Below are 20906 nucleotides of genomic sequence, written 5' to 3' on the forward strand. Positions count from 1 at the left end.
TGTGTGTGTGTGTGTGTGTGTGTGTGTGTGTGTGTGTGTGTGTGTGTGTGTGTGTGTGTGTGTGTGTGCCTGAGTTAGTCAAAAATGCGTCAACAGACTGAGACTTGCATGGTGGCCGTCATGGCATGAATACAAATGTGCAACAAGATGATTTGGCCAGTAATAACCTGCATTTTAAGCGGGAACAGCAGCCAATTACGCCCCGGCTTTCATAACCACCTCAGTATGAAACAGCCAATCACCGTCGCAAAAGCCTAAGCGTCACTGCAGGTAATTGGTGGGTTTTTCTGGCTGTGCAATTCAATGTCCAATCACATTAGAGCTTCCACGATCACCTCAGGAAATCAGAGAGAACTTTAAAAGATTGGGCATCCAATCAGAGATCATCTTTCACTGTTATGGGGAAGCAATGACTAAAGATTACTTCAATATTGTCTTATATTGGAGAAGATACACTAAGGAAACACTATTTTGTAGACTGAATGTGACAAAGTGAAGCATAACAGTGAGCAGCGAGCGGCCAGACTGACATAACAGTGAGCAGCGAGCGGCCAGACTGACATAACAGAGAGCAGCGAGCGGCCAGACTGACATAACAGAGAGCAGCGAGCGGCCAGACTGACATAACAGAGAGCAGCGAGCGGCCAGACTGACATGACAGAGAGCAGCGAGCGGCCAGACTGACATAACAGAGCAGCGAGCGGCCAGACTGACATAACAGAGAGCAGCGAGCGGCCAGACTGACATAACAGTGAGCAGCGAGCGGCCAGACTGACATAAGAGAGAGCAGCCAGCGGCCAGACTGACATAACAGTGAGGAGCCAGCGGCCAGACTGACATAACAGTGAGCAGCGAGCGGCCAGACTGACATAACAGTGAGGAGCCAGCGGCCAGACTGATATAACAGTGAGCAGCGAGCGGCCAGACTGACATAACAGAGATCAGCGAGCGGCCAGACTGACATAACAGAGAGCAGCCAGCGGCCAGACTGATATAACAGTGAGCAGCGAGCGGCCAGACTGACATAACAGAGAGCAGCCAGCGGCCAGACTGACATAACAGAGAGCAGCCAGCGGCCAGACTGACATAACAGAGAGCAGCGAGCGGCCAGACTGACATAACAGTGAGGAGCCAGCGGCCAGACTGATATAACAGTGAGCAGCGAGCGGCCAGACTGACATAACAGAGAGCAGCGAGCGGCCAGACTGACATAACAGAGAGCAGCGAGCGGCCAGACTGACATAACAGAGAGCAGCAAGCGGCCAGACTGACATAACAGTGAGGAGCCAGCGGCCAGACTGATATAACAGTGAGCAGCGAGCAGCCAGACTGACATAACAGTGAGGAGCCAGTGGCCAGACTGACATAACAGTGAGCAGCGAGCGGCCAGACTGACATAACAGTGAGGAGCCAGCGGCCAGACTGACATAACAGAGAGCAGCGAGCGGCCAGACTGACATAACAGTGAGCAGCGAGCGGCCAGACTGACATAACAGAGAGCAGCGAGCGGCCAGACTGACATAACAGAGAGCAGCGAGCGGCCAGACTGACATAACAGTGAGCAGCGAGCGGCCAGACTGACATAACAGTGAGGAGCCAGCGGCCAGACTGACATGACAGAGAGCAGCGAGCGGCCAGACTGACATAACAGAGAGCAGCGAGCGGCCAGACTGACATGACAGAGAGCAGCGAGCGGCCAGACTGACATAACAGAGCAGCGAGCGGCCAGACTGACATAACAGAGAGCAGCGAGCGGCCAGACTGACATAACAGTGAGCAGCGAGCGGCCAGACTGACATAAGAGAGAGCAGCCAGCGGCCAGACTGACATAACAGTGAGGAGCCAGCGGCCAGACTGACATAACAGTGAGCAGCGAGCGGCCAGACTGACATAACAGTGAGGAGCCAGCGGCCAGACTGATATAACAGTGAGCAGCGAGCGGCCAGACTGACATAACAGAGATCAGCGAGCGGCCAGACTGACATAACAGAGAGCAGCCAGCGGCCAGACTGATATAACAGTGAGCAGCGAGCGGCCAGACTGACATAACAGAGAGCAGCCAGCGGCCAGACTGACATAACAGAGAGCAGCCAGCGGCCAGACTGACATAACAGAGAGCAGCGAGCGGCCAGACTGACATAACAGTGAGGAGCCAGCGGCCAGACTGATATAACAGTGAGCAGCGAGCGGCCAGACTGACATAACAGAGAGCAGCGAGCGGCCAGACTGACATAACAGAGAGCAGCGAGCGGCCAGACTGACATAACAGAGAGCAGCAAGCGGCCAGACTGACATAACAGTGAGGAGCCAGCGGCCAGACTGATATAACAGTGAGCAGCGAGCGGCCAGACTGACATAACAGTGAGGAGCCAGTGGCCAGACTGACATAACAGTGAGCAGCGAGTGGCCAGACTGACATAACAGTGAGGAGCCAGCGGCCAGACTGACATAATAGAGAGCAGCGAGCGGCCAGACTGACATAACAGTGAGCAGCGAGCGGCCAGACTGACATAACAGAGAGCAGCGAGCGGCCAGACTGACATAACAGAGAGCAGCGAGCGGCCAGACTGACATAACAGTGAGCAGCGAGCGGCCAGACTGACATAACAGTGAGGAGCCAGCGGCCAGACTGACATAACAGAGAGCAGCGAGCGGCCAGACTGACATAACAGTGAGCAGCGAGCGGCCAGACTGACATAACAGAGAGCAGCCAGCGGCCACACTGACATAACAGTGAGCAGCGAGCGGCCAGACTGACATAACAGAGAGCAGCCAGCGGCCAGACTGACATAACAGTGAGGAGCCAGCGGCCAGACTGACATAACAGTGAGCAGCGAGCGGCCAGACTGACATAACAGTGAGGAGCCAGCGGCCAGACTGATATAACAGAGAGCAGCCAGCGGCCAGACTGACATAACAGTGAGGAGCCAGTGGCCAGACTGACATAACAGAGAGCATCGAGCGGCCAGACTGACATAACAGAGAGCAGCGAGCGGCCACACTGACATAACAGTGAGGAGCCAGCGGCCAGACTGACATAACAGTGAGCAGCGAGCGGCCAGACTGACATAACAGTGAGGAGCCAGCGGCCAGACTGACATTACAGAGAGCAGCGAGCGGCCAGACTGACATAACAGTGAGCAGCGAGCGGCCAGACTGACATAACAGTGAGGAGCCAGCGGCGAAACTGACGTAACAGAGAGCAGCGAGCGGCCAGACTGACATAACAAAGAGTAGCGAGCGGCCAGACTGACATAACAGAGACTAGCGAGCAGCCAGACTGACATAACAGTGAGCAGCGAGCGGCCAGACTGACATAACAGTGAGGAGCCAGCGGCCAAACTGACGTAACAGAGAGCAGCGAGCGGCCAGACTGACATAACAGTGAGCAGCGAGCGGCCAGACTGACATAACAGTGAGGAGCCAGCGGCGAAACTGACGTAACAGAGAGCAGCGAGCGGCCAGACTGACATAACAGTGAGGAGCCAGTGGCCAAACTGACGTAACAGAGAGCAGCGAACGGCCACACTGACATAACAGTGAGGAGCCAGCGGCTAGACTGACATAACAGTGAGCAGCGAGCGGCCAGACTGACATAACAGAGAGCAGCCAGCGGCCAGACTGACATAACAGTGAGCAGCGAGCGGCCAGACTGACATAACAGAGAGCAGCGAGCGGCCAGACTGACATAACAGAGAGCAGCGAGCGGCCAGACTGACATAACAGAGAGCAGCGAGCGGCCAGACTGACATAACAGAGAGCAGCGAGCGGCCAGACTGACATAACAGTGAGCAGCGAGCGGCCACACTGACATAACAGTGAGCAGCGAGCGGCCAGACTGACATAACAGAGAGCAGCGAGCGGCCAGACTGACATAACAGTGAGCAGCCAGCGGCAAGACTGACATAACAGTGAGCAGCGAGCGGCCAGACTGACATAACAGAGAGCAGCCAGCGGCCAGACTGACATAACAGAGAGCAGCCAGCGGCCAGACTGACATAACAGTGAGCAGCGAGCGGCCAGACTGACATAACAGTGAGGAGCCAGCGGCCAGACTGATATAACAGTGAGCAGCCAGCGGCCAGACTGACATAACAGTGAGGAGCCAGTGGCCAGACTGACATAACAGAGAGCAGCGAGCGGCCAGACTGACATAACAGAGAGCAGCGAGCGGCTAGACTGACATAACAGTGAGCAGCGAGCGGCCACACTGACATAACAGTGAGGAGCCAGCGGCCAGACTGACATAACAGTGAGCAGCGAGCGGCCACACTGACATAACAGTGAGGAGCCAGCGGCCAGACTGACGTAGCAGCGAGCGGCCAGACTGACATAACAGAGAGTAGCGAGCGGCCAGACTGACATAACAGAGACTAGCGAGCGGCCAGACTGACATAACAGTGAGCAGCGAGCGGCCAGACTGACATAACAGTGAGGAGCCAGCGGCCAAACTGACGTAACAGAGAGCAGGAAGCGGCCAGACTGACATAACAGTGAGCAGTGAGCGGCCAGACTGACATAACAGTGAGGAGCCAGCGGCGAAACTGACGTAACAGAGAGCAGCGAGCGGCCAGACTGACATAACAGTGAGGAGCCAGCGGCCAGACTGACGTAACAGAGAGCAGCTAGCGGCCAGACTGATATAACAGTGAGGAGCCAGTGGCCAAACTAACGTAACAGAGAGCAGCGAGCGGCCAGACTGACATAACAGTGAACAGCCAGCGGCCAGACTGACATAACAGTGAGGAGCCAGCGGCCAGACTAACACGACTCACGAAATCGTAATGACACGATTGCAAACAACCCATACCACGGGCGGGTATTGAGACTCTCTGACCGCGGGTTCAAATCCCGCCCGTGGTATGGTTTTTTTAGACTGACAACATGTGAACCTTCACTCACTCTTGAATACACGTAACACTGATGCCTGACCCTCACTCTTACCAGAGCTGCAACTCAACACACAGAATCTGGAGAGAGCTGTTCCCATGAATGGATCTTCCTGGATTTCCTGCTCTATTTCTGCAACATTGGAAACTCTTGATGTGTTGACTGCAACACGAAAGGCCTTGAGCTATCATTTAATTCTTCCTGTGATTATCTTACATCCTGTGTCGCTCGTTCGCGGTTATTGCATAACTGACTCGTATATTTAGTGGCACTGACCTTTAACCGGTTATTGGCACTGATTCTTAGTGCCACTAACCATCATTTATTGTCAGTAACTATTAATTTCTTAACAGTTCTCCGTGAGAACTTCCGCAAGTCACCCTCCAGCCTGGGAGTGAAGGAAGGAGCGACAGCTGTCTTCGAGTGTGACCCTCCCAAGGGTCATCCCACACCTGTGGTCACCTGGAGGCTGGACGGTCAGGCACTAGTCCTCCCTAGACACAGGTATGTTAACTACCAGTTGTCTATTGTAACTACCGACTCTTTATTATATCAGAAACCCCTCACAGCAGATAGACTTCAAACTTTATTGTAAATCTTATTTTTTCTGTCGCTATTATCCGAGTCTCTTGTAGTGGTAGCAGACGAGAGTTTTACCCGGCGTCTCCTATACAGGTACCGTCAGGAGGGCACCACACTCCTGGTATCGCACGTCATACCATCAGACGAGGGAGAGTACCAGTGTGTGGTTACCAACATGGCCGGCCAGAGAGTCTCCCAGGTCGCTCTTCTTACTGTGTTTGGTAAGTATTTTGATATGACCAAGTTTTAAACACCTGCAGTGTGACGATATATTGTGGGAACACCTGCAGTGTGACGATACATTGTGGGAACCTGCAGTGTGGTGATACATTGTGGGAACATCTGCAGTGTGACGATATATTGTGGGAACCTGCAGTGTGGCGATACATTGTGGGAGCACCTGTAGTGTGACGATACATTGTGGGAACCTGCAGTGTGGCGATACATTGTGGGAACCTGCAGTGTGACGATACATTGTGGGAACCTGCAGTGTGACGATACATTGTGGGAACCTGCAGTGTGGCGATACATTGTGGGAACCTGCAGTGTGACGATACATTGTGGGAACACCTGCAGTGTGGCGATACATTGTGGGAACCTGCAGTGTGGCGATACATTGTGGGAACACCTGTAGTGTGACGATACATTGTGGGAACCTGCAGTGTGACGATACATTGTGGGAACCTGCAGTGTGACGATACATTGTGGGAACACCTGCAGTGTGACGATACATTGTGGGAACCTGCAGTGTGGCGATACATTGTGGGAACACCTGTAGTGTGACGATACATTGTGGGAACACCTGTAGTGTGACGATACATTGTGGGAACCTGCAGTGTGGCGATACATTGTGGGAACACCTGCAGTGTGGCGATACATTGTGGGAACCTGCAGTGTGGTGATACATTGTGGGAACACCTGCAGTGTGACGATACATTGTGGGAACACCTGCAGTGTGACGATACATTGTGGGAACCTGCAGTGTGGCGATACATTGTGGGAACACCTGCAGTGTGACGATACATTGTGGGAACACCTGCAGTGTGGCGATACATTGTGGGAACCTGCAGTGTGGCGATACATTGTGGGAACACCTGTAGTGTGACGATACATTGTGGGAACCTGCAGTGTGGCGATAAATTGTGCGAACCTGCAGTGTGGTGATACATTGTGGGAACACCTGCAGTGTGACGATACATTGTGGGAACCTGCAGTGTGACGATACATTGTGGGAACCTGCAGTGTGTGGCTACCCTGTTATCTGTGTTACATTGTGGGAACATAAACTAGGTATGACTCACTTGTCATATCACAGAGGAAGACAACATACATGAAGTAATGAAATGTGTCAGCCTGAGCTGGGAGACTCCAGTAGTGTCAGCATGAGCTGGGAGACACCAGTTGCGTCAGCATGAGCTGGGAGACTCCAGTTGTGTCAGCATGAGCTGGGAGACACCAGTTGCGTCAGCATGAGCTGGGAGACTCCAGTTGTGTCAGCATGAGCTGGGACACTCCAGTAGTGTCAGCATGAGCTGGGAGACTCCAGTTGTGTCAGCCTGAGCTGGGAGACTCCAGTAGTGTCAGCATGAGCTGGGACACTCCAGTAGTGTCAGCCTGAGCTGGGAGACTCCAGTAGTGTCAGCATGAGCTGGGAGACACCAGTTGCGTCAGCATGAGCTGGGAGACTCCAGTTGTGTCAGCATGAGCTGGGAGACACCAGTCAGCTGAGCTGGGAGCAGTTGTGTCAGCATGAGCTGGGACACTCCTCATGAGCTGGGAGACTCCAGTAGTGTCAGCCTAAGCTGGGAGACTCCAGTAGTGTCAGCATGAGCTGGGAGACACCAGTTGCGTCAGCATGAGCTGGGAGACTCCAGTTGTGTCAGCATGAGCTGGGACACTCCAGTAGTGTCAGCATGAGCTGGGAGACTCCAGTAAAACGATGAGGATATCGCTAAATGTTCCACCAAGGGTTTAGTAGCTACGGCAGCTTCAAAGATATCCTTCCAGCAGGGCCGGTGTTGATCTGGGAATTGCAAACTCTCATGATAACGAGAGAGAGAGAGAGAGAGAGAGAGAGAGAGAGAGAGGGAGAGAGAGAGAGAGAGAGAGAGAGAGAGAGAGAGAGAGAGAGAGAGAGAGAGAGAGAGAGAGAGAGAGAGAGAGAGAGAGTGAGAGAGAGAGAGAGAGAACGCGAGATTGTCTACATTTTCTAGGCAGTTCTCTCTAATCACATACTTAGTCTGTGATAATCGTTCTCTGCAAGTTCCTCTATCATGATAATTAATCTTATTATAAACTTAGTCAAGAAGTTACCCCAGTTTGACGCTTGTGACCTTATACACCCTTGCAGAGTCAGCACGGGTGGTGGGCGTGGTGAAGAGCATGGTGGGCGTGGCTGGTCATGACGTAACGCTGCCCTGTTCCCCTACAGGTACTCCTGAACCACAGGTCAGTCCAGGTTAAAGGTCATAGGTAAATCAGGACAGGTAAGAAGGCTAGAAGGGTAGGTCAGGACAGGTAGGAAGACTGAGGGTAGGTCAGGGAAAGGCAAAGATATTGTAAGTTAGGTTAGGTTGGGCCAGGTAATAATTTCTAACTTTTATACATGTGAATCAGAGGTAAATTGGCTCTGTCTTGTTTTCGAAATTATTATACGACCAGAAATAATCTTCATCCTTAATGAATATCTTCTAGATATCTATAATGGCTGTTACACCCCTCAGAATTCATGACTCATAGACCGCAATTTCCCGTCAAGAAAGATTTGACATTACTACTAACGTGATGCCTTACCTCGGCTGTGCATCTCCATTAATGTCACTTTCATTCATTATCTGCAGGTTACAACATGGCTGAGTCACCTTTGAAAATTAATTTTTAATTCAGTCATGCATGTTTCACTTTGCCCCCGGGCAATCCATGAAGGATGTGAAGGAGGGTGCCTTGGGTTCTTCCTGGGATGGTGCCTCATGGGATGGGTTCTTCCTGGGATGGTGCCTCATGGGATGGGTTCTTCCTGGGGTGGTAGGCTACTTTATGGGATGGGTTCTTCCTGGGATGGTGCTTCTTGGGATTGATTCTTCCAGAGATGGTACTGCATGGGATGGGTTCTTCCTGGGATGGTACTTCATGGGATGGGTTCTTCCTGGGATGGTAGGCTACTTTATGGGATGGGCTCATCCTGGGATGGGTTCTTCCTGGGATGGGTTCCTCCGGGGATGGTACTTCATGGGATGGGGTCTTCCTGGGATGGTGCTTCATGGGATGGGTTCTTCCTGGGATGGTACTTTATGGGTTAGGTTCTTCCTGGGATGGTACTTCAGGGGATGGTTTCTTACTGGGATGGTACTTCATGGGATGGGTTCTTCCTAGGATGGTACTTTATGGGTTAGGTTCTTCCTGGGATGGTACTTCATGGGATGGGTTCTTCCTGGGATGGTACTTTATGGGTTAGGTTCTTCCTGGGATGGTACTTCATGGGATGGGTTCTTCCTGGGATGGTACTTCATGGGATGGGTTCTTCCTGGGATGGTACTTCATGGGATGGGATCTTCCTGGGATGGTACTTCATGGGATGGGTTCTTCCTGGGATGGTACTTCATGGGATGGGTTCTTCCTGGGATGGTACTTCATGGGATGGGTACTTTCTGGGATGGTACTTCATGGGATGGGTTCTTCCTGGGATGGTACTTCATGGGATAGGTTCTTCCTGGGATGGTACTTCATGGGATGGGTTCTTCCTGGGATGGTACTTCATTGGATGGGTTCTTCCTGGGATGGTACTTCATGGGATGGGTTCTTCCTGGGTTGGGTTCTTCCTGGAATGGGTTCTTCCTGGGATGGTATTTCATGGGATGGGTTCTTCCTGGGATGGTTCTTCATGGGATAGGTTCTTCTTGGAATGGGTTCTTCCTGGGATGGGTTCTTCCTGGGATGGTACTTCATGGGATGGGTTCTTCCTGGAATGGGTTATTCCTGGGATGGGTTCTTCCTGGGATGGTACTTCACGGGATGGGTTCTTCCTGGGATGAGTTCTTCCTGGGATGGGTTCTTCCTGGGATGGTACTTCCTGGGATGGGTTCTTCATGGGATGGGTTCTTCCTTGGATGGTACTTCATGGGATTGGTTCTTCCTGGGATGGTACTTCATGGGGTGGGTTCTTCCTGGGATGGTACTTCATGGGATGGGTTCTTCCTGGGATGGTACTTCATGGGATGGATTCTTCCTGGGATGGTACTTCATGGGATGGGATCTTCCTGGGATGGTACTTCATGGGATGGGTTCTTCCTGGGATGGTACTTCATGGGATGGGTTCTTCCTGGGATTGTACTTCATGGGATGGGTACTTTCTGGGATGGTACTTCATGGGATGGGTTCTTCCTGGGATGGTACTTCATGGGATAGGTTCTTCCTGGGATGGTACTTCATGGGATGGGTTCTTCCTGGGATGGTACTTCATTGGATGGGTTCTTCCTGGGATGGTACTTCATGGGATGGGTTCTTCCTGGGTTGGGTTCTTCCTGGAATGGGTTCTTCCTGGGATGGTATTTTATGGGATGGGTTCTTCCTGGGATGGTTCTTCATGGGATAGGTTCTTCTTGGAATGGGTTCTTCCTGGGATGGGTTCTTCCTGGGATGGGTTCTTCCTGGGATGGTACTTCATGGGATGGGTTCTTCCTGGAATGGGTTATTCCTGGGATGGGTTCTTCCTGGGATGGTACTTCACGGGATGGGTTCTTCCTGGGATGGGTTCTTCCTGGGATGAGTTCTTCCTGGGATGGGTTCTTCCTGGGATGGTACTTCCTGGGATGGGTTCTTCATGGGATGGGTTCTTCCTTGGATGGTACTTCATGGGATTGGTTCTTCCTGGGATGGTACTTCATGGGGTGGGTTCTTCCTGGGATGGTACTTCATGGGATGGGTTCTTCCTGGGATGGTACTTCATGGGATGGGTTCTTCCTGGGATGGTACTTCATGTGATCGGTTCTTCCTTGGATGGTTCTTCATGGGATGGGCTCTTCCTGGGATGGTACTTCATGGGATGGGTTCTTCCTGGGATGGTACTTCATGGGATGGGTTCTTCCTGGGATAGTACTTCATGGGATGGGTTCTTCCTGGGATGGGTTCTTCCTGGGATGGTACTTCATGGGATTGGTTCTTCCTGGGATGGTAGGCTACTTTATGGGATGGGCTCATCCTGGGATGGGTTCTTCCTGGGATGGGTTCCTCCGGGGATGGTACTTCATGGGATGGGGTCTTCCTGGGATGGTAGGCTACTTTATGAGATGGGCTCATCCTGGGATGGGTTCTTCCTGGGATGGGTTCCTCCGGGGATGGTACTTCATGGGATGGGGTCTTCCTGGGATGGTGCTTCATGGGATGGGTTCTTCCTGGGATGGTACTTTATGGGTTAGGTTCTTCCTGGGATGGTACTTCAGGGGATGGTTTCTTACTGGGATGGTACTTCATGGGATGGGTTCTTCCTAGGATGGTACTTTATGGGTTAGGTTCTTCCTGGGATGGTACTTCATGGGATGGGTTCTTCCTGGGATGGTACTTTATGGGTTAGGTTCTTCCTGGGATGGTACTTCATGGGATGGGTTCTTCCTGGGATGGTACTTCATGGGATGGGTTCTTCCTGGGATGGTACTTCATGGGATGGGATCTTCCTGGGATGGTACTTCATGGGATGGGTTCTTCCTGGGATGGTACTTCATGGGATGGGTTCTTCCTGGGATGGTACTTCATGGGATGGGTACTTTCTGGGATGGTACTTCATGGGATGGGTTCTTCCTGGGATGGTACTTCATGGGATAGGTTCTTCCTGGGATGGTACTTCATGGGATGGGTTCTTCCTGGGATGGTACTTCATTGGATGGGTTCTTCCTGGGATGGTACTTCATGGGATGGGTTCTTCCTGGGTTGGGTTCTTCCTGGAATGGGTTCTTCCTGGGATGGTATTTCATGGGATGGGTTCTTCCTGGGATGGTTCTTCATGGGATAGGTTCTTCTTGGAATGAGTTCTTCCTGGGATGGGTTCTTCCTGGGATGGTACTTCATGGGATGGGTTCTTCCTGGAATGGGTTATTCCTGGTATGGGTTCTTCCTGGGATGGTACTTCATGGGATGGGTTCTTCCTGGGATGGGTTCTTCCTGGGATGAGTTCTTCCTGGGATGGGTTCTTCCTGGGATGGTACTCCCTGGGATGGGTTCTTCATGGGATGGGTTCTTCCTTGGATGGTACTTCATGGGATTGGTTCTTCCTGGGATGGTACTTCATGGGGTGGGTTCTTCCTGGGATGGTACTTCATGGGATGGGTTCTTCCTGGGATGGTACTTCATGGGATGGATTCTTCCTGGGATGGTACTTCATGGGATGGGATCTTCCTGGGATGGTACTTCATGGGATGGGTTCTTCCTGGGATGGTACTTCATGGGATGGGTTCTTCCTGGGATGGTACTTCATGGGATGGGTACTTTCCGGGATGGTACTTCATGGGATGGGTTCTTCCTGGGATGGTACTTCATGGGATAGGTTCTTCCTGGGATGGTACTTCATGGGATGGGTTCTTCCTGGGATGGTACTTCATTGGATGGGTTCTTCCTGGGATGGTACTTCATGGAATGGGTTCTTCCTGGGTTGGGTTCTTCCTGGAATGGGTTCTTCCTGGGATGGTATTTCATGGGATGGGTTCTTCCTGGGATGGTTCTTCATGGGATAGGTTCTTCTTGGAATGGGTTCTTCCTGGGATGGGTTCTTCCTGGGATGGTACTTCATGGGATGGGTTCTTCCTGGAATGGGTTATTCCTGGGATGGGTTCTTCCTGGGATGGTACTTCACGGGATGGGTTCTTCCTGGGATGGGTTCTTCCTGGGATGAGTTCTTCCTGGGATGGGTTCTTCCTGGGATGGTACTTCCTGGGATGGGTTCTTCATGGGATGGGTTCTTCCTTGGATGGTACTTCATGGGATTGGTTCTTCCTGGGATGGTACTTCATGGGGTGGGTTCTTCCTGGGATGGTACTTCATGGGATGGGTTCTTCCTGGGATGGTACTTCATGGGATGGGTTTTTCCTGGGATGGTACTTCATGTGATCGGTTCTTCCTTGGATGGTTCTTCATGGGATGGGCTCTTCCTGGGATGGTACTTCATGGGATGGGTTCTTCCTGGGATGGTACTTCATGGGATGGGTTCTTCCTGGGATAGTACTTCATGGGATGGGTTCTTCCTGGGATGGGTTCTTCCTGGGATGGTACTTCATGGGATTGGTTCTTCCTGGGATGGTACTTCATGGGATGGGTTCTTCCTGGGATGTGTTCTTCCTGGGATGGTACTTCATGGGATGGGTTCTTCCTGGGATGGGTTCTTCCTGGGATGGTACTTCATGGGATTGGTTCTTCCTGGGATGGTACTTCATGGGATGGGTTCTTCCTGGGATGTGTTCATCCTGGGATGGTACTTCATGGGATGGGTTCTTCCTGGGATGGTACTTCATGGGATGGGTTCTTCCTGGGATGGTACTTCATGGGATGGGTTCTTCCTGGGATGTGTTCTTCCTGGGATGGTACTTCATGGGATGGGTTCTTCCTGGGATGTGTTCTTCCTGGGATGGTTCTTTCTGGGATGGGTTCTTCCTGGGATGGTACTTCATGGGATTGGTTCTTCCTGGGATGGTACTTCATGGGATGGGTTCTTCCTGGGATGTGTTCTTCCTGGGATGGTACTTCATGGGATGGGTTCTTCCTGGGATGTGTTCTTCCTGGGATGGTTATTCATGGGATGTGTTCTTCCTGGGATGGTACTTCATGGGATGGGTTCTTCCTGGGATGTGTTCTTCCTGGGATGGTTCTTCATGGGATGGGTTCTTCCAGGGATAGAGAGAACCAAACTAATGAACAGGTCATGTTTATTCTTAATTTATTTGGTGTTGAACTCCAGTCTTGTCTAGAGCTGTCATTGACATGTCATTGACAGGTCATTGACAGGTCATTGACAGGTCATTGACAGGTCATTGACAGGTCATTGACAAGGAATATTGTTATAATTAAAAATGCTTTAAATGTGAAACATTTCCTATCTATATATTTAATGAACAGTTTTTGGTTGACGAATCAGTAATAAATGTTAGAATGTTGCTGAAGTTAATGAGAGGTGTTTGTTAAGCGAGTTTTGGTGCATATAATGTTACATGCAGTCAACTCTCTTATGAAGACCTTGCTCCACCAAGTTATTTCCTTGGAGCTCCTCCTCTTTTCTGCAACATTGCAAGCTCCTGATGTGTTAATTGTATCACGAAAGGCCCAGAGTTATCATTCAACATACCTTGTGATTATTTTACATCTTGTGTCGGTTGTTTGCGATATTTGCATAATATATATATATATATATATATATATATATATATATATATATATATATATATATATATATATATATATATATATATATATATATATATATATATATATATATATGCAAAACAACCACTCTGAAAAAATAAGAAATTCCAAGCGCTTTCGTGACTACTCACATTATCAAGGAACTATGAAAGTAAAGCATCCAAGGAAGCTATATAAGGGGTCTGGCCGGCACCTCACTATCAGATCCCACAACGGTTTAAACACCTGACGCGCGCCGACCCAACTTGGATAGGTCCTTGGCACAATTCACCTCACAAACTATTCTACCCAAGAAATATGAAATTTTAAAGATTATTTGTCCAGTGTATTATTAAATTCTTCCCAAATTCTATTAATTATAAATGGATCTAATTTATATAAACCAAAGGAAATATTCATATTATTGTCAAAACTGCTTTTTATGAAACAAGATTCAATTATATTCCTGTCGACCATGGACTTGCTTGATACTACTTTCTCAACTTTTTGAAAATCAATTGGATGGTTAAAATCTCTTACATGAATAAATAGAGCATTGGAATCTTGTCCAGTTCTAATGCTATATTTATGTTGTTTTAATCTTAGTTCGAGATTTTTACCAGTTTGACCGTAATAAACTTTATCGCAAATTTTACAAGGAATCTTATAGACACATCCATCAGCATTTTGTGGGGAATTCTTTATCAAAAGTTTTTTTTACTGTATCAAGATTTTTGAATACAACTTTAATATTAAAAGTCTTAAGAATAGAAGGCATATCAACCAAGTTTTCATGGTAAGGGAGAACCAACATATTTTTAGATGAATAAGGCTGGTTGTCCCTTTTTGGATTGTAAAAAGTATTTCTAGCAACTTTAAAAGATTTATCAATTACATTTCTTGGGTATTTTAAATCATTACCTATTTCATAAATTTTGGATATTTCCTCATCTATGAACTCAGGACTACAAATTCGTAAAGCTCTCAAAAACATTGATGAGAAAACAGACAGTTTGACTCTATCTTGATGCGAGGAATAATAGTGGACATAGGAACAGTTATTTGTAGGTTTTCTGTAAATTTTAAATTTGAATTCATTATTACCCTTAATAATTAAAACATCTAGAAAAGGCAATGAGTTATTTTCTTCAAACTCAACAGTAAAGTTTATAGAATGGGCTAAGCTATTTAATTTTCCTAGGAAATGGTGTATATCTACATTTTTGGGCATAAGACACAAAATATCACCAACATATCTGAACCATTTAGCTCTATTAGGGAGGATTGTGTTAAGTAAGTAATTCCTTGTTTCAAAAAATTTCCATGTATAGGTTACTAAGAACAGGTGACTTAAGAAATCGGATTTCGGCCATTGCCATAGTCTCAAAAACTTCTGCCACTAGACCAGCTAGCCACAATAAGATTCATCCAACTAGGTATATTTCTACACCATGTAGCAAACCTCTTATCGAATTAAATACTGTAAAAACTTGCATTTGTGGTTTTGCATCATTGTGGCTAGCTGGTCAATGACTCTATGACCGCGGGTTCAATCCCGGCCGGGGGTATGGTTTTAATAAGTTTAATGATAGTAGAAACTGGCAATGGTAAATCATAGTTAACGAGTTCTTCAGATAAGAAACTTAATAAATCATCAACAGGAACTTTCGTAAACAAGGAAGTAACATCAAAACTAACCATGTTAAAATCATTTAAGTCAGTCAAGGAGCTTAATTTATCAACCAAGTCTATGTTGTTTTTAACATTAAAGTTAGAAATTTTGCCAACAATAGGGCTGTTCCTATGTCCACTATTATTCCTCGCATCAAGATAGAGTCAAACTGTCTGTTTTCTCATCAATGTTTTTGAGAGCTTTACGAATTTGTAGTCCTGAGTTCATAGATGAGGAAATATCCAAAATTTATGAAATAGTTAATGATTTAAAATACCCAAGAAATGTAATTGATAAATCTTTTAAAGTTGCTAGAAATACTTTTTACAATCCAAAAAGGGACAACCAGCCTTATTCATCTAAAAATATGTTGGTTCTCCCTTACCATGAAAACTTGGTTGATATGCCTTCTCTTCTTAAGACTTTTAATATTAAAGTTGTATTCAAAAATCTTGATACAGTAAAAAAACTTTTGATAAAGAATTCCCCCCAAAATGCTGATGGATGTGTCTATAAGATTCCTTGTAAAATTTGCGATAAAGTTTATTACGGTCAAACTGGTAAAAATCTCGAACTAAGATTAAAACAACATAAATATAGCATTAGAACTGGACAAGATTCCAATGCTCTATTTATTCATGTAAGAGATTTTAACCATCCAATTGATTTTCAAAAAGTTGAGAAAGTAGTATCAAGCAAGTCCATGGTCGACAGGAATATAATTGAATCTTGTTTCATAAAAAGCAGTTTTGACAATAATATGAATATTTCCTTTGGTTTATATAAATTAGATCCATTTATAATTAATAGAATTTGGGAAGAATTTAATAATACACTGGACAAATAATCTTTAAAATTTCATATTTCTTGGGTAGAATAGTTTGTGAGGTGAGTTGTGCCAAGGACCTATCCAAGTTGGGTCGGCGCGCGTCAGGTGTTTAAACCGTTGTGGGATCTGATAGTGAGGTGCCGGCAAGACCCCTTATATAGCTTCCTTGGATGCTTTACTTTCATAGTTCCTTGATAATGTGAGTAGTCACGAAAGCGCTTGGAATTTCTTATTTTTTCAGAGTGGTTGTTTTGCATATTCTGAAATCACCTGTTTACTGTGATCTTATTGCATATATATATATATATATATACTGCAATTTTCCGTAAATGCTATTAAGACAGGGCATCGAGGATTGAATAGTTCTTGGAATGCTCGTCATAGCACATGCTATTTAATTTTTAATGTACTTTTCAGTCGTATTTAAGAAAATTCATACTCTGGAGAGGAACTTTAAAAGAGTTGACCCTATATGAATTAGGAGAATGTTTCAGTGTGTTTACAATGCTGACACCAGCTGTTCTTCAGGTTCTGTGGCGCCGCGCTGACGGATTGATGCCAGTTGGTCGGGCGTCGGTGGGCAGAGACTGGAGTCTCGTCATCAGCTCCGTCAGCACCAGTGACCAGGGAGTGTACGTGTGTCAGGCCTCCAACACTGCTGGCACTCACCATGCCAACACCACCCTCCTTGTTGTTGGTAGGCATCCTACAATACCACCACTACCACCCTCGTTGTTAGTGGGTGACCACCACTATTCTCGTAGTTAGTGACGTCCACCACTATCCTCGTTGTTAGTGACTTCCACTACCCTCGTTGTTAGTGGGCGACCACCACTATCCTCATTGTTAGTGGGTGACCTCCATCACTATCCTCGTTGTTAGTGGGTGACCTCCACTATCCTCGTTGTTAGTGGGTGATCACTATCCTCGTTGTGAGTGACCTCCACTACTATCCTCGTTGTTAGTGGGGGTGACCCACAACTATCCTCGTTGTTAGTGAGGGTGACCCACCACTATCCTCGTTGTTAGTGGGGGTGACCTCCACTACTGTCCTCGTTACTACTATCCTTGTTGTTAGTGGGATGACCTCCACCACTATCCTAGTTGTTAGTATGTGTTATCCACCCCTCCTCCGTCACTACCTCCTTATCACCAACTCTGGTTGTGGCAACAGGTGCACACATCTATCTTAGATATGGTATTAATCACTGACAAATGTGAAGTAAGACAGGTGTGCATTGTTAGCATGTTTTACTGAGAGATCGGTTTACTGGAATGGTTTCTTCAGTCCTTGAGAAGTCATTCGTGACGACACAAGTGTCTCATTCCGCAGACATTCTCATCATTCCCACCACCATCGAGTCCTTGCAGCGTGTCATTCCTGTACCACATTGTATTTCTACGTTTCTCTCCTCTCCTTCTGTACTTGTACTTGTCCACCACCTGGCTGTACCCTGCTGCATCGACTTGTACCGTGGCCCTCCTGCCATGGACACAGTGTGATGGGCACCATTCTTGGCTCATTATTTAGTGTCATTAGCGCATTTTTCGTGTTCTTAATGACCCTTGAAATTGTGTATCACTTGCAAGGTTATCATTTTTATCGTCGAGATTTTTCATAAGTTTGTGCTTGTCACAAACTGGGTTTTGATCATCAATTATCTCTCTCTCTCTCTCTCTCTCTGTCTCTTCTCTCCCTCTCCTTCATCATTATATAAGATATATATCTTGCAATATTTACATCTTACGTTATCCTGCTAGTGTCGAACATAAACATGCTAGTGCCTGGCGGCCTTCAAATATTTTTATAGAAAAAAATATCTTCGTTGTCACGTGTTTACAAAATATCACCGAGATCCTCAGCCAATTTTTGTGGAAACTTAGGAATCACAAGATGAATGTAAGACCAGCTTACATTCCATCGTAGCAATACCTCTGTAACACAACCACAGATCTATCTTACGACTGTAGTGGCTTGTTTATTGTGCTCACGCTGTACAGCCCTAGTGGTTTAGCGCTTCTTTTTTATTACAATAATAATTATAGTTTATTGTGCACATCATACCTATCCTGTGGATGGTAGCGCAAGAACATATGGATACCCAAAAGACCTAGGAACTAGGCACCAAAAGGATTTATATCTACATACAAATGTTTTATTTATTGCTAGCGGATATATCTGGTACCTTATTTTCCTTCATAAACTACCATGATATATCACATAGATTATCACATACTCTCTATATTTCTCAACAATGAAGTACATAGGGGTAACCTTTTAGCAAGTTAAATTGAATTTAACGATAACTCAGCACTGGTGAGTGTCATCACTACGTAACTTAAAAATATTTTAAAGGAAAATAATTGAATGTTAGGACGAACAGTAGTGTTTGGTTGGAGGAATGTTACAGTAGATAACAGTGATTTTAGCGCGATTACATTAACATGTATAGTACATTATGCAGTGATTAAGTGTTCCTACACTGCCACACCACTAGTACCAGCGTTTCCACACTGACTACCACACAACTAATACCAGTGTTCCTACACTGCCACACCACTAGTACCAGCGTTTCCACACTGACTACCACACTAGTACTAGTGTTCCTACACTGACTACCACATAATTAGTACCAGTGTTCCCACACTGACTACCACACAACTAATACCAGTGTTCCTACACTGATTACCACACACCTAGTACCAGTGTTCCCACACTGACTACCACACAACTAATACCAGTGTTCCTACACTGATTACCACACACCTAGTACCAGTGTTCCCACACTGACTACCACACAACTAATACCAGTGTTCCTACACTGACTAACACACACCTAGTACCAGTGTTCCCCACTGACTACAACACAACTAGTACCAGTGTTCCCACACTGACTACCACGCTAGTACTAGTGTTCCTACACTGACTACCACATAATTAGTACCAGTGTTCCCACACTGACTACCACACAACTAATACCAGTGTTCCCACACTGACTACCACACACCTAGTACCAGTGTTCCCACACTGACTACCACACACTTAGTACCAGTGTTCCCACACTGACTACCGCACAACTACTACCATTGTTCCCACACTGACTACCACACACCTAGTACCAGTGTTCCCACACTGACTACCACACACCTAGTACCAGTGTTCCCACACTGACTACCACGCTAGTACTAGTGTTCCTACACTGACTACCACATAATTAGTACCAGTGTTCCCACACTGACTACCACACAACTAATACCAGTGTTCCTACACTGACTAACACACACCTAGTACCAGTGTTCCCCACTGACTACCACACAACTAGTACCAGTGTTCCCACACTGGCTACCACACACTTAGTACCAGTGTTCACCCACTGACTACCACACACAGTACCAGTGTTCCCACACTGACTACCACACAACTAGTACCAGTGTTCCCACACTGACTACCACACAACTAGTACCAGTGTTCCCACACTGACTACCACACACCTAGTACCAGTGTTCCCACACTGACTACCACACACCTAGTACCAGTGTTCCCACACTATCACACACCTAGTACCAGTGTTCCCACACTGACTACCACCCACCTAGTACCAGTGTTCCCACACTGACTACCACACAACTAGTACCAGTGTTCCCACACTGACTACCACACACCTTGTACCAGTGTTCCCACACTGACTACCACACACCTAGTACCAGTGTTCCCACACTGACTACCACCAACCTAGTACCAGTGTTCCCACACTGACTACCACACACCTAGTACCAGTGTTCCCACACTGACTACCACACACCTAGTACCAGTGTTCCCACACTGACTACCACCCACCTAGTACCAGTGTTCCCACACTGACTACCACACACCTAGTACCAGTGTTCCCACACTGACTACCACCCACCTAGTACCAGTGTTCCCACACTGACTACCACACACCTAGTACCAGTGTTCCCACACTGACTACCACACACCTAGTACCAGTGTTCCCACACTGACTAACACCCACCTAGTACCAGATTTCCCACACTGACTACCACCCACCTTGTCATGTAGGGGGGGTAATGGAATGTATCCTGTGTGATGATGGAACATGAGAGTGAACATAGCTTGCACGAACACCATCCTGTGTGATGATGGAACATGAGAGTGAACATAGCTTGCACGAACACCATCCTGTGTGATGATGGAACATGAGAGTGAACATAACTTGCACGAACACCATCCTGTGTGATGATGGAACATGAGAGTGAACATAGCTTGCACGAACACCATCCTGTGTGATGATGGAACATGAGAGTGAACATAGCTTGCACGAACACCATCCTGTGTGATGATGGAACATGAGAGTGAACATAGCTTGCACGAACACCATCCTGTGTGATGATGGAACATGAGAGTGAACATAGCTTGCACGAACACCATCCTGTGTGATGATGGAACATGAGAGTGAACATAGCTTGCACGAACACCATCCTGTGTGATGATGGAACATGAGAGTGAACATAGCTTGCACGAACACCATCCTGTGTGATGATGGAACATGAGAG

At 47.4% G+C, this 20906-nt stretch overlaps 2 protein-coding genes across 2 annotated transcripts in view; both read left to right on the forward strand.

Annotated features, from left to right (window-relative positions):
• LOC138854537 (roundabout homolog 2-like) overlaps positions 1-20906 on the forward strand; it is a 336616-nt gene that overhangs the window by 189862 nt on the left and 125848 nt on the right. The gene's annotated exons all lie outside the window — the stretch shown is intronic.
• Positions 5221-20906, forward strand: part of LOC128684451 (uncharacterized) — a 112257-nt gene continuing 96571 nt past the window's right edge. The window contains exons 1-4 of the mRNA XM_070098021.1: positions 5221-5394; positions 5566-5693; positions 7823-7920; positions 16881-17049. Coding sequence (XP_069954122.1) covers positions 5648-5693; positions 7823-7920; positions 16881-17049 — 313 coding nt within the window. The 5' untranslated portion in view covers positions 5221-5394; positions 5566-5647. The remainder of the gene's footprint in view (positions 5395-5565; positions 5694-7822; positions 7921-16880; positions 17050-20906) is intronic.

This window comes from Cherax quadricarinatus, chromosome 4, assembly GCF_038502225.1.
Source record: "Cherax quadricarinatus isolate ZL_2023a chromosome 4, ASM3850222v1, whole genome shotgun sequence".
Classification (NCBI taxonomy): domain Eukaryota; kingdom Metazoa; phylum Arthropoda; class Malacostraca; order Decapoda; family Parastacidae; genus Cherax; species Cherax quadricarinatus.